The sequence below is a fragment of the Vigna umbellata genome, chromosome 8 (genome assembly GCF_029865625.1).
Source record: "Vigna umbellata cultivar VRB3 chromosome 8, Vumbellata_1.0, whole genome shotgun sequence".
NCBI classification, from domain to species: Eukaryota; Viridiplantae; Streptophyta; class Magnoliopsida; order Fabales; family Fabaceae; genus Vigna; species Vigna umbellata.
This window is the reverse complement of record NC_142172.1, coordinates 26,223,611-26,238,352: the sequence shown is the minus strand read 5'-3', so window position 1 is coordinate 26,238,352 and position 14,742 is coordinate 26,223,611. Positions and strand designations below refer to the sequence as shown.

Here is a 14,742-nt window from a genome sequence, read left to right as displayed (position 1 = left end):
TTAAATTTTTTGATGCTCTGGGAGTTATCGAAAGTGATATTACCTCAGTTCTTCACTTAACCGAAGTAATAGACCTATATATACCTCGGTTAACAAAGCAACCCATGCCTATACGCTTCAGAAAAAAATAAAAATATAATATGAAATGGCCTTTTTGAAATTATATTCAACTTATATGCCTCGATTTGCGGTTAAATCGAGGCATAAACACCTTTTCACACCGGTTCTGAACAAACCGAAGCCATAGGCGTTGAATAAAAGAATTATAACGTTAAAAAATCAGACCTGTCAGTGCGGGACATGACATATTGTCTCGGTTCTCTGACGAATTGAAGTAGTTGGTCAGGATCGAAAAGGTGTCAGGCGAAAAAGTCAATTCTATAGAGGGATAAGTGGAATTTTTTCGGGTGTTAGACATCGATTGACATTTTAACCGAGGTAAATAACATACATGCTTCGGTTCCCCTTGAACTGAGGCGGATAAGTTTGACTAAAATAAAAAACTGCCACCACGTTTTGATAGGGTCTAGTTTCTCCTAAACAAAAACCTATTGTATGAGTTTAAATACAGTTTTTTTACTAGTGAGTATTTAACCGTGAATTATATTGTTTTCTAAAAGATGTTTGGTGTTAATAACATTGTTCATTGATTGAATTTGTCTTTGATATGGTATACATTTATTTGTTTGAATCAAATGTTCATGTTATTTTTGTTGTAGTTTTCTCATTTTTTTTTATTTTACCCTTTTAAACATTTGTTATAAAAGAAATGTTCTACAAATAAAAAATCTCTAGTTAATATGCAAGTTTAATATATTACCTTGAATTTGAATTGACTAATTAACTTTAAAGTGTCCAATTCCTTCTTGAATCATATAATAATATTTTGTGTTAGAATTTCAAAAGTATTTAACAAATTAAACAAAAATGTGAATGTTGTGAGCAAAATATAAAAAAATAAGACAAAAAATTGACCTGAGAAAAAGTTAGGTGCTTATTCAAATTGTTATAAACTTATGTATAATATCAGTGTGTTGTCTTAATATTTTTAATTAAAGGATATTAAATTTAAATATTAATTAGTATGTTTAAATACTAATTCTATTACATTGTTTATACTACTATTAAAACAAATTTTATCTTTAAGATACAAAGTTTTTGTCAATATGTACTATTTTTTTTTGTTTAACTACTTTTTTTTTTCTTTTTGTGTTTATTTTTTTTCTTCAAAATTTTTTTAGGGGTGTTTACTTGAGAGAATGAATGTGAGGGAAATGTAGTGAATGAATTTGAGAATAAATTAATTATTGTTTTTTTTAAGATTTGGAGATGATTGAGAGTGAATTTGAAAATAAAATTTCTGAAAGTTTGAGTAAGATTTGATTAATGTGATAAATAAAAAGATGTTTTAATTGATAGAAAGTAAAAATTACCAAATGCCATTAGTGGTAAAAGTAATATAAAATTATAGTTATTAGTAAAAAATATTACAAGGAGAAAAAAAATCAAAATTAATTTTAAAAATAAAATAAATTTGTATTTAAGTAAAGTTAACTAAATTTGTTTAAAATTTATTTTTTTAAGAATATAATTTAGTGATAAGTGATATATTTTTTTGTTTTTAAAGTCAAATTGAATATTCATGATCAACCAAATAATAAAGTAAAGTTATAATATTACACGAGATAAAAAAAATGTACATACATAATATGGTACAACTATATTTATCATAATTCATAATGAAGTTCCTTCGTTTATGTATGTGAGAAACTTATTCAAATGATATTATATCGACATCCTTGATACATGTCATATGTGGGATGAGTGTGAAGACCGAAAATCAAAGCACTTACTGAATAAGTTTTCGTCTTGAATGTTCATTGTTCTTAATAAGTTAGTAATTTCTTCTAAGGTATGATGAGATCAATGAGTTCCAACAATTTCGTTGGTTGTGACGATTAGCAAGGCATTTTGACATTCCATGGTTACAAATTATCAGTCAACAATGGCACATAGTCTTATTATTTTGGTATTTGTTTTCTTCATTTCTTCAATTATTCTAGAACTCATGATTTGAAGGTCATTGACTTTAAATGACAATAAAAAAAAGTATGACATATTTTGTGAAATAAAATATAAATAAAGTTGATGTAATGTAATAAAGCAAAGAGATGGGTTGATGTAATATAGAAAAGCAAATTCATAAGTTGGTGTAATACAATCATGCAATGAAAAACAACTTAATCCTATAATTTATGCAGAATTAAGTTCACATTAAAATTGACTTCTACCAATTGTCAGTTCATGTTCAGAGATAAGTTGGCTAAGTTATCTTCAAATCAGTGAACACGTCCTTGAACCTCCTCCCACATTTGAGTCATCATGTTAGAATTTGAAGGATAGGGAAGATGTTTAAAATGACCACCAGGATGTTGGCTTCAATAGGTTCGTCATGTTCAAGACTTTGATTTTTTGGTTGTCCTTCGTCTTCATTAACATGGGGGTCATGCTGTTATACACCATTTACGTTGACAATATTGAAATTTTTCAAAAATTTGGTAGAAAATATTGTATGGTCCTAATGTGAGTGCATGCATCCACTTCAAAATGTAATATACTATATTGCATGATTTGGGTGATCAATACACCATATGAAAGAGGTGTGTCATCGGACTTGCATTTAAGCATATGATGTGTTATGTGATGATGCCAATTGATTGTGATATTATTTTTTAGCACCTATGTCATAAAGATATCTTCTTTCAACAATTTTGCAAAATTTTAAGCTCATGGAGTCAATATATGGACAACGACATAATAAAGAAGTCTGTCATTAATGTTCAAACAACCATCTGTTTTCATATTTTGACCCTGTATCTCTGGTCTCACCATAGTCTCCAATGTTAACAAATGCCTCTGGTCCCATATGAATAATGTCACGACACTCATTAGTATGGACAAGATAAGACATCAGCTACTCTCTACGACAATCTTTGTCTGGAATAAAATTGCTAACACTACTTGATGCACTTGAATGCATATTCAATATATTCATGGCATATGCAACAATGCATAGCATTGTTAGTGCGACCAATACATTGCGTATTTGTAATTGTTGGTGTAAGTGTGTCACTATATTTGTGATAACTAGTACTTATTTGAGGGGGAGATATATGATTATGTTGACATCTTATTATTTATCTCTATTCTTGATTAATTACTCTTTTCTCTTTAATTGTCAATTAAGAATAGGACCTTCAAGAACATGACATATCACAAGCCTTCAACAAATTTTTGATCATCATAAAAAAGGGAGAAATTGTTACCAATGAGAAACATTGATGCTTTGAAGAGATTTTGATGATGATGCACTTGAAGCCTTGAAGAATTATTTACATACATTGTTAAAGCATTTTTTTTATAGAAAACCTTGTATTAGGCTTTTGCTTTCACTTGTACATTATAAAAATACTTGTAAATTGCTTTTTAGTATAGCTATGTTGCAACAATAATCGGTTACCATGAAGGATAATCGATTATTATGTGTAAAACGAGAAAACACCTCAAATCAGCAATAATTGATTATCTCTTAGAATAATGTATTATCATAGAAAATTATGATTGTCTAGGGTTCAACATTAATCGATTATCACTAATGATAATTGATCATCATCATTACAAAAAACTTATAACGACAAAAAATAATCGATTATCACTTTTGGTAATCGATTATCTCTAATAATTGAGAGATGTCTTCTCAATTTCTGACCCAGCTTGAACCTTAGGCTATAAATAGTGTTCTCTACAATTCTTAGAGTGTAACTTTTCACTAAGAGTATTAGGATTATGTGCCTATGGGAAACTCTGAGTGTTTGTGAAAAAGGAACTTGTGAACTTGGTGCTTATAGGAGGAAGTGTTCTTTTTTAGTGTGTCTAAGTTGTGGAGTATACCTACAAAGCAGAGTTAAGTTGTTCATCCTTTTGTGTGTCAAAAAGAGGTACCTTTCATCTCTTATTTGTTGAGAGAGATAATTTCTAATCTCAATTCTTATTTCTCTATTGTAAATTGTTATTTATTTTAGTGAAAATGTTAATCACTCTTTTGGAGAGATTAATAACCAGATGTAGGGTCTTTTGATCGGAACCAATATAAAAATCATCTGTGTGATTTTCTCTATCCCTTCATCTCTTTACTTTATTCTGTTCAAAGAAAATTTGTTTAAAATGAAAAACAAAATTTTAAAAGAACCAATTCACCCTCCATTCTTAGTTTTGTGATCGAACACACGTTTTAAACTTTCTGCCGTGCAATACTGATTAAGAAAAGAAGATAAATGGTTAATTTTTTCTTTATTTCTTGAAAACTATTCTCACACTTCTTTTGTCCACACAAAAATTTAACTTTTTTTAGGAAGTTGAATTAAAAACATAACTATTTTAGAAAATCCCTTAGTGAATCTTTAATAATACTATGTCAATTATTGATATTAAAATTTTCATAAATAATTAATATTAAATAATTTCACAATAAAAACTTCCAAAAGAAAAGAGGAAACCTGCTAAAGCCGGGGCCCATTGAGCAGAGATTTTTTGAGAAACAATGGTGGCTGATGTGCCGTTAGGAGCTGGTAGGGCATTCAAAATTATGACACGTGGACCACGGAAAGTCACAACTCAATTATCATATATTGTTAACGGTCTAGATAAAAAGCATAAAAAAAAATAAACGGCCGAGATGAATCTCAAGTGGCAGCGTAGGAGAGACTGAGGACACACAGTAAAAAATCACCCAACCTGTCCAAGTCAGAGTTGAAGAAAAACCACATATATGTTTTCTCACCCACAAGGGCGTTGATGCCTCCAATTTCGGAAGTTTTCGTTTTAAACAAATGGATGACATAAAACCATTTTTTATTTTTATATTTTAAATTTCTGGTACCACCCAATGACTTAATTCGGAAAATCTTTCGGATTTCTGGCCCTGGTTGGGATAAGTTGATGCGTTCATAACTGCAACAGAGCCACGAAAGAAGAGAGTTTTGGTTTCCAAAACCTCATTTTTCCCAACACAGAAAAAATGATGCCGAAACTGTGTTTGATGGCTTCTCATGGATGCCCTGTGGGACTTGCTTTGCAGCAAGACTTGCCCATGGTTGGCAGCACCATTACCAAGGTAAAGAATCTGGTTTCTGATTTGGTGGTTGCGACTTTTTACATACTTATGCCCTAATCCTTTTGGTAGGTCTTTGAATGAAAAAAAGGTTTTCTTATTTTAACCTATGATTCATCTTTTAATATTTTGTTAGTATTAATAAATTGTTTATTAAAATTTGGAGAGTGGCCTATTGAGCATAAGTGGAATCTGGAATTGACTTCGTTATCTTTTCTCTTTCACAATTAATGTTTTTGGTGAAATTCTAGTAAAGAAAGATCGTTTAGTGTGCTAAGTGCCCTTAGGGTACTCCATTTTATGAATCAATAAATAATTTTGTGTATTGAAAATCGTGGTGGAGTTTGTTAGTGACGGTCCTGCTAACCAGTGCCTTTTCTTCATTTTTTTCCTTGAATTTTTGTGTAAGACAGGGTTGCCTACCATTATTGCCTTCTCCTGTCCTGAAACCGGCATTGATCAGATATGGATCTCCGCTAAATCCATTTGAGTCGACCAAGCCCCAGAAAGAGTGGTTCGATTCTGATCATATTGTCAACGTGAACTTGTCGACTCAAAGACCCATGCTTATTGATGTTCAAGGTGAGCAGGCAGCTTACTAAGTTGTATTTGATCCTGCCATTTGATTGCTTACTCGTTCTTCAAAGTTAAATGATTGATTGCTCAATTCCAACTTGTCTAGCTTGTAGCCACATAACTTAAATACTATTTGTTGGTGATCTAATAACTAGTAATCCTGCAAACACTCTTTCATTTTGTTATAAAAGATTGTGTGTCTCTGCTATGTGTTGAATGTATCTCATTCTTTCACATGTTCATTTTAGTAGTAAAAATGTTAAATCCAATGGTCATTTTTCATTCACATGTTAATTTAGTGGTGAAATGTTAAACCTGTTGACCAAAAAGATTACGTAATACCTAATCACTGAAGGTTGGTTTTCTTTCTCAGATATGATGCACCCTAGTTGCTAGAATGATGTAAGTAATTGCTGAAAGGATGGTAGATTTAATTATTGAGTCTACATTCACTTCTGTGATGAATGTTTATTGTCTTATGCTATTAAATTTATGTTTTAAGCCGTGTCAAACCAAGTAATTTTCTTAATTTTGGTTGCAGGAACTTATCCAAGTCCAGTACATTTTGGCTTTGGCATCGTTGATCAATGCTGTCAGCAGGATAAAATTTTGCAGTGCGTCATGTCTGAGAGTGCTGAAGCTGGGATAGGTGGTGTGCCTATATCTCTATTGTCAGGCATTGATGAACCTCAAAAACCATTGACACCTGTTATCCCTAAAAGCAAATTCTTCATCCCGAAGCTTTTGCTAAATATTTTTCAAGATTCGGCCTTTAGTTCAAAGGTTACAGTTCATCCAGATGGTCAAGTCACTTTTATGGGTACTGCACTTGAGATGAAAGATCTTCTTTCTGTAGTTGCTGACTCATACTTATTACGGAAGGGTGAAAGACAATTTATGCTTGTTCCACACTTCAGCAGGTATGCAAATTATTCAGAGTCAAATTAATCACATGAAATTCTTAATCTTCCGGTTACTTAGAATTACATTTTCATAGTAAAACAGAATAATCAACATTTTGTGTGTGTAAAGACTGTTGATCTATCGGTTGAGTCAGATTTAATTAGATTTTCGATGTCAAATTTAAAAGCTTGGAAAATATATGTCTTTAAATGTGTTTATTCTCTAATGTATGGTAAGATACCAGAATCTTTGCAATTTGCATGATTTAGCCTTAATTTTGTTGAATCTGTTGTTTTGCATTCATGACAACTACTTGAATTTTACCCAAAAATGTGCTATTTGACAATGGATTACCTTGTGTATCTGTCATGGTTAAATTTTATTGGAGGGAGTACTATAAGTTTGGGATGCTTTCATATAAGTTAACTGAAATTTGGTCAATGTGAAGACAAAGTTCGTTCTTCACTTACTCCCTCCACATGCCCGTGAGCACGTGTGTATGTATGTCTTGAATTGTTTGTTTATACTAATTTAATTAATGCAAATCTGCTGTTACGTACCTAAGTACGTGAACTTGCCACTCATACCCTTTTAAACTCCCACAGGCAATAAACAATGATATTTGATTGAATAAAACTCTTTATTAACGGGAAATATTGGTATCACAATAAACAACCAATAACTGGGAGCAGGGTCTCCGTCAGTTACTTGAGAGCCTAACCTCTCTTCCAAAACTCCTTAATCAAAACTTACCCCCTAATAAACCCTAGGTTCCTCCTTTATTAATACTAATTACTCCTTCCCAAAAAGGTAAAGAATAATAGTAATTGTTAGGATATTTATCCTATTTTATCATCATTATAGTGTGTCAAGGGTTACCCTATTTATCATGATTATATTGTGTCTAGGATTACCGTATTTATCATGATTATATTGTGTCTAGGGTTACCCTATTTATCATGTACTTGTGTATCAATTTATTCTTATAAATAGAAGATTGTGAGAGGGATCAATCAAGCCCTCTAGAATTATTTTACAGTTTCAATCTTAAGTTGGTATCAGAGCGGGTCGATCCCGCTCTGGTTTCTGTCTCGTAATATATATCTGTCCGGCGCCACAGTTCTTCGTCGCCCGTCACTGTCCGCCGCTGCCCGCTGCTGCCCGTCGCCAGCCACCGTCAACCGTCGGCCACCGTCGTCCGTCGCCGGCCACCGTCGCCGCCGGCCCGGCCACCGTCGCCGCCGGCCACCGTCGTCCATCACTGTCACAGTTTCCTTCGTCTAAACCCTTAGGGTTTTCTTGTTCCTCACTAGTACTATTCGTCTTCTTCAGAAATGGCGTCTGGCAGTACTCTTTCCTTCTCTGGAAGTCCATCAATTACCTCCGAGAAGCTAAATGGAAAAAATTATCTATCATGGAAAAAGCTGATCAGTGGAAACAAGCAGATTTCCAGTTGTGTGCCCTGTTATGGCAATCAGTGGAACCCAAACTTCTTGTGTCTTTGAGGGCTTTCAAAACTTGTCACTCCTTTTGGAAGAAAGCCCAAAGCATTTATGCCAACGATATTCAACGTCTCTATGACACTACGAACAAGCTTGCATCTCTTAAAATGGCACACCATGATATGGTGTCCTTCATGGCTGAAGCCCAATCTGCTGTCGAAGAACTTGGGATGTTTTTGGAAGTAGATCCATTAGAGGATATAAAAAAGAAACTAGACAAATTTTACATGGTGTTGATCCTTCGTGCCCTACATCCCGATTTTGATCATCTCAGAGATCAACTTCTAACTAGTCATGAGGTCCCCTCTATGGAAACATTGACCACTCGCCTTCTGCGTGTCCCGGTATCTCAAACTCAAGAAGCGCATGAACTAGTGGAACCATCTGTCATGGTTGCCACACGAGGAAGAGGAGGACGTGGCACTAGAGGAGGAGGACGAGGAGGTCGGGGACGTCCTCAATGCACATACTGTAAAAGGATGGGTCATACTCAAGAGAATTGCTACTCCTTACATGGTTTCCCTTCCAAAACCGCCAATATTTCGAAGACTGAAACTTCCACTTCGAAAACTGAAACCTCCACTTCTATGTTTTCTGAGGATGAATATCAAGAGTATTTAAGGTTAAAGTCTAACATCTTGGCACAACCATCTCAATCTCCCAATACATCAACAGCCTGCGTTTCTCAATCTATGGAATGTCAAAATTCATGGGTAATTGACTCAGGTGCTTCTGATCACATTTCTGGTAATACCTCTTTGTTCTCATCTATTTCCTTTCGAGAAAAACCTCATTTCATAACCCTTGCAAATGGATCTAAAACTTCTTCCAAAGGAGTCGGTCATGTTTCTTTGTCTCCCTCCCTCAATCTCAACTCAGTCCTTTTTGTCCCTAATTGTCCTTTTAATTTAATTTCCTTAAGCCAGTTGACTAAAATGTTAAATTGTTCAATAACCTTTGATCATAAATCTTTTGTTATACAGGAGCGTGGTTTGGGGAGACAGATTGGAGAAGGATATGAAGCTGGCGGATTATACCATTTTGGATCTCGTCCAAGGGTGTCCTGTGTTGCTGCTCCTAATCCTAAAGTGCTACATGATCGACTTGGCCATCCTCATTTGTCCAAATTAAAAAAGATGTGTCCTGAACTTAGTGGTCTCCAAACCTTAGAATGTGAGTCATGTCAATTAGGAAAACATGTTAGATCTTCCTTTCCTAAAAGGTCTCAATCAATATGTAATTCTAGTTTTTCCATCATCCATCCTGATATATGGGGACCTAGTCGTATCTCCTCCTTTGGTTTTAGATATTTTGTTACCTTTATTGATGAATATTCAAGATGTACTTGGGTTTATCTTATGAAAAATCGTTCTGAATTGTTAGCTATCTTTACATCTTTTTGAATGAAATCAAGAATCAATTTGGTCAAGTAATCAAAATATTAGGAAGTGATAATGCAAAAGAGTATTTCTCATCCTCCTTTTCTGCCATCTTGAGTTCCCATGGTATCTTACATGAGTCTACTTGTCCTTATACACCACAGCAAAATGGTATAGCAGAACGAAAAAATAGACACTTGGTTGAAACTGCTCGTATCCTTTTGCTTGGTGCCCATATTCCTGTCCATCACTGGGGGATGCCATCTTAATTGCATGTTATCTTATTAATAGGATGCCCTCCTCCTCTCTTGATAATAAAGTCCCTTTCTCCATTTTGTTTCCTAATGATCCTCTCTTTCATACATCTCCCCGAGTGTTTGGCTGTGTATGTTTTGTTCATGACATGTCTCCAGGTCTAGACAAACTCTCCGCTCGCGCTCTCAAATGTGTCTTCTTAGGCTATTCTCGACTTCAAAAAGGATATCGGTGTTACTCTCCTGAAACTAAGAAGTATTACATGTCTGCCAATGTCACATTCTTTGAACAGACTCCTTACTTCTCTCCATCTGTTCAGGATGTTTCTATCCTTCAGCAGGTCCTTCCTATTCCAATGGCTGAGTCAAATAGCTCCATTGTCTCTGTCATTCCAAGTCTTGATCACAATCCTTCTACACCTGTTTCTCCACATATTGAGATCATCCCACACAGGGCCCCGATGGATAGTCCACCTCCCCAAGACAATGGTGAATCTCCTACTTCAGATTCTTCTCCCTCGTCACCTCCTCCCACGCCTCCTGGTGCAAATGATTCAGCATGGCCTATTGCCCTCAGAAAAGGTACTCGTTCCACTCGGAACCCTCATCCCATTTATAATTTTCTAAGCTATCATCGATTGTCGCCCTCCTATTTTTCTCAGTGTCCTCTGTTGTTATACCCAAGAATGTGAAAGAAGCACTTGATCATCCTAGATGGCGACAAGTTATGATTGCAGAAATGCATGCTCTTGACCACAGTAATACTTGGAAGCTGGTGCCCCTTCCCCCAGGAAAAAAGGCGGTTGGTTGTCGATGGGTGTATGCAGTTAAAGTTGGCCTTGATGGTGAAATTGATTGGCTCAAAGCTCGGCTTGTTGCAAAAGGTTACACTCAGGTTTATGGTCTTGATTTTTGTGACACTTTCTCTCCTGTAGCCAAGACGACTACTATTCGTCTCTTCTTTGCCATGGCAGCCATTCGTCACTAGCCACTTCATCAATTGGATATCAAGAATGCCTTCCTACATGGTGATCTTGAGGAAGAAGTTTATATGGAGCAACCTCCTGGGTTTGTTGCTCAGGGGAGTCTGGTATGGTATGCAAATTGCATCGATCTCTATATGGCCTCAAGCAATCCCCACGTGCTTGGTTTGGAAAGTTTAGCTCCATTGTTCAAAAATTTGGGCTAAAACGCAGGGAAGCAGACCATTCAGTTTTTTATTGTCATTCTTCTCTCGGGAAATGTGTTTACTTAATAGTATATGTTGATGATATTGTCATTACAGGAAATGATGCTGTTGGAATATCTCAACTAAAAGAGTACTTGTGTAGACATTTTCAAACCAAGGATCTTGGAAGTCTCAAATACTTCTTAGGCATTGAAGTAGCGCAATCAAAAGATGGAGTTGTAATCTCCCAAAGGAAGTATGCTCTTGATATATTACAAGAAACAGGCATGATTGATTGTAGACCGGTAGATAGTCCCATGGACCCAAACCAGAAATTAAGGACAGAAGAAGGTGAATTATTCTCCGATCCATAGAGGTATAGGAGGCTGGTTGGCAAACTGATTTATCTCACTATTACAAGGCCAGATCTATCCTTTGCAGTTGGAGTGGTTAGTCAGTTCATGCAGGCTCCATGTGTTGACCATTGGAATGCTCTCATTCGCATTCTAAGGTATGTAAAGAAGGCTCCCGGGCAAGGATTGTTATATGAAGATAAAGGAAGCATTCATGTCTCTTGGTATTGTGATGCAGATTGGGCAGGTTCACCTATTGATAGATGGTCTACAACAGGATATTGTGTTTTTCTGGGAGGAAACATTATTTCATGGAAAAGTAAGAAACAAAATGTAGTAGCTCGATCAACCGCGGAAGCCGAGTATAGGCAATGGCATCACTAACATGTGAACTTATATGGGTGAAACAATTCCTTCAAGAGGTTAAATTTTGTGACATCCATACTATGAAGATGTATTGCGACAATCAAGCTGCTCTCCACATTGCATCAAATCCAGTGTTTCACGAGAGGACTAAACATATAGAAATTGATTGTCATTTTGTTCGTGAAAAGTTGTTGACCAAAGAAATATGTACTGAGTTTATTGGGTCAAACGATCAACTCGCAGATGTATTGACCAAGTCATTAAGGGGTCCTCGGATTGAGTTTATTTGTTCCAAGCTTGGTACATACAATTTGTATGCTTAAGCTTGAGGGGGAGTGTTAGGATATTTATCCTATTTTATCATCATTATAGTGTGTCAAGGGTTACCCTATTTATCATGATTATATTGTGTCTAGGATTACCCTATTTATCATGATTATATTGTGTCTAGGGTTACCCTATTTATCATGTACTTGTGTATCAATTTATTCTTATAAATAGAAGATTGTGAGAGGGATCAATCAAGCCCTCTAGAATTATTTTACAGTTTCAATCTTAAGTGTAATTATGCCTATTTATTATAATTATCTGGTAAGAATATTTCTATCCTTATTTACTATATTTACTTATATAATATCCTGAGGTACGTCCTTTGAATTTCCTGCCTATCCTAACTGTTGTCAGTTAGGACACTCGTTGTTGCTTCCACTCGCTTAGGACGCTCGTCGTCGCTTCCACTCGCTCAGTCCTCTTTTTCTCTTCCCCCTACCGTTCGGTCATCGTACTCCCCCCTTTCAACCGTTCGACCCTTGTGCTCCCCCCTTTCAACCGTTCGACCCTCGTGCTCCCCCCTTTCAGCCGTTCGGTCATCGTGCTCCCCCCTTTCAACCGTTTGGCCATCGTGCTCCCCCCTTTCAGCCGTTCGGCCCTCGTGCTTTCCCCTTTCAACCGTTCGGCCACTGTCCTCTACCGTATGAACCCCTTCTCTCTCTCCTATACCTTCTTCTCTCGTAAACTCGCCAGCCCCTAACATCTGCTAACTGTTAATTTTTGAGAAATAGTCTTTTTTATTTTAGGTGATGCTTTCAGAAACTAATAAAAGAAAAACAAATTATTTCTCTAAAATACACACTAGTTTTATTTTTGTTTTCTAATTCTGCAACAAATGCAAAATCAATAAATAAATATATGATGATTAATATTAGTTACTGAAGTTAAATTAGTTGCTTTCTAGTTTGTGCATAGTGATTCCTTGAATCAACTGATTTTTCAAACTTTTGTTGTTGCTATTAAATTACTTTTGTAATGAACTTTTAAATCTTCATAATTAACTATGTATTTTTGTTTGACTTTTACTGTCAATTTCAATGTGCAGGATGAGTATCAAAGAAGTAGAAGTAAAAAGTCTTTCCTCCACGCTGGATATTCATTCTACATTGACTGTTCCTTTGAGGAGGTATTCAAAATATGTTTCCCTGAAAACTTGCCTTTTTCTTCTCACTTTGAGATATGAAAGATATACTTGTCTAGGAGTTACTTTTATTCAAATAATAGTTCACAGCCATTCTGCTCTCTATAAAACAAATGCAACTTTGGTCTGAGGGCTTTTCATTTCATCCATGTTATGCATTTGGTATACCCTAAGCTATGACCTATGTGGATAATCCAGTCTACAAACTGATTTTTCGAATAGGAGTCTGATGAGGAAGAGTTATCTTCGTGTAAAACTTCTTTTAATGAACTTTTTCAAAATCTTGTAAAACTTCTTATAGACTTATACAATTTTTCAAAATCTTGACATGGAGGAATTGTGTTCTACAGTGGAGCTGCATTATTACTTTCATTGATGCTGACTGTTTCTCTCTGGTTGTGGATGGGCTTATTAATAAACGTTTTATGTTGTTGCTTTTCTTTTTCCTAACAGTCCTGAGAAAGCCAAAGTCAAGCCTTCACGAAAGAAGAACAAGAAAGTAGCTAGAGATAGGGATCTCTTCAAGAAGAACTACTTACATGCATGCGAGAGTCTTCTGTCCTTATTGGTTGACAAGAGCCAACACCGCAAAACAGCAATTCTCTCTCTCAAGAAATCTGGCCCTGAACTTCCTGAGCTCCTCACACAATTTTCTGCTTGCATTGCCGGTACTGGTCTTGCTGTTCTGCTTTCTGTGATCTGTAAGCTTGCTTGTGGAAGGGGGATTCCCTTTTGTTCTTATAAGCTCCTCAACACAGGTTTTGGATTTGGGTTGGTTTGGATTTCTTGGGCAGTTAATAAGCTAAGGGATACAATTGTTGGCATTAACAAGAATGGTGGAAAGCCAAGACTGAAAGATGAGGAGATAATTCAAAAGGTGGACAAGAGCCTAAGAGAAATATACTTCAGATCCGCTGCATTGCTGGCAGTTGCAGTGCTAAGGCTTGCTTGAGCACTGAAGAAATGATGGCATCGAAATTGAAGTGCTGCAAGTGTCAGAGGTCCACACATTGGAACGATCATTATACCTTATTAGTTGGATGTCATGGCCAAGGCTTTTGGGGAAGTGATAGCAAAACGCAATCTTTTTTCAAACCAAATGAACCTTTGCTTGATCTTGGAAGCACATGATTGTGGATTGTTGTCTTGTGCAGCACTTGGATGCTGTACTTTGGCTGAGGATATTATCTTGTTTCATTAACCAAAGTAGGTATCATACTTGTTTGCTTGGTATTAGGGAAGTGAGACAAATTCTAAAGTGTAATGTAAAATTTTGCAATGAAATACTGTTTTGGTGAAATTGTTCAGGTTGTATTATATATCACTGTTACCAAATGATGAAAGTCTCTTTACGTGGAATATCTCTGCAAAAGTATTTCAGTTCCCACTGTCTTATTCTGCAAAAGTCATTATGTGCATATGGACCAATATACTGAATGACCAATTTTTAGTACTTTACCTGAAAGAAGACATTATAGTACTTTATCAATAGTCTTCGATAAGATGTCTGAAACTAATAACAGAAAATTCTGGTCTTTTTAATAGCTAAAATGTAGTATTTAGGAGAGTAGCATTGATTGTTTTAGATTTTGGTAAGCAT

The 14,742-nt window shown here is 35.6% G+C and overlaps 1 protein-coding gene across 1 annotated transcript; it reads left to right on the top strand.

Annotated features, from left to right (window-relative positions):
• Positions 1 to 4,925: 4,925 nt before the first annotated feature.
• On the top strand, positions 4,926 to 14,501 carry LOC124844112 (uncharacterized). The gene is made up of 5 exons (XM_047320976.2): positions 4,926 to 5,173; positions 5,584 to 5,752; positions 6,288 to 6,666; positions 13,047 to 13,127; positions 13,596 to 14,501. The coding sequence occupies exons 1-5, from the start codon at positions 5,078 to 5,080 to the stop codon at positions 14,092 to 14,094; spliced, it is 1,224 nt and encodes a 407-aa protein (XP_047176932.1). The 5' UTR covers positions 4,926 to 5,077; the 3' UTR covers positions 14,095 to 14,501.
• Positions 14,502 to 14,742: the final 241 nt, after the last annotated feature.

Excerpts from the sequence above, each read along its gene's own strand:
- LOC124844112 (XM_047320976.2), top strand. The coding sequence starts at position 5,078 with ATGATGCCGAAACTGTGTTTGATGGCTTCTCATGGATGCCCTGTGGGA. Across the intron at positions 5,174-5,583 it reads TTGGCAGCACCATTACCAAG|GGTTGCCTACCATTATTGCC; the intron begins GTAAAGAATCTG and ends TGTGTAAGACAG. Across the intron at positions 6,667-13,046 it reads CTTGTTCCACACTTCAGCAG|GATGAGTATCAAAGAAGTAG; the intron begins GTATGCAAATTA and ends TTCAATGTGCAG.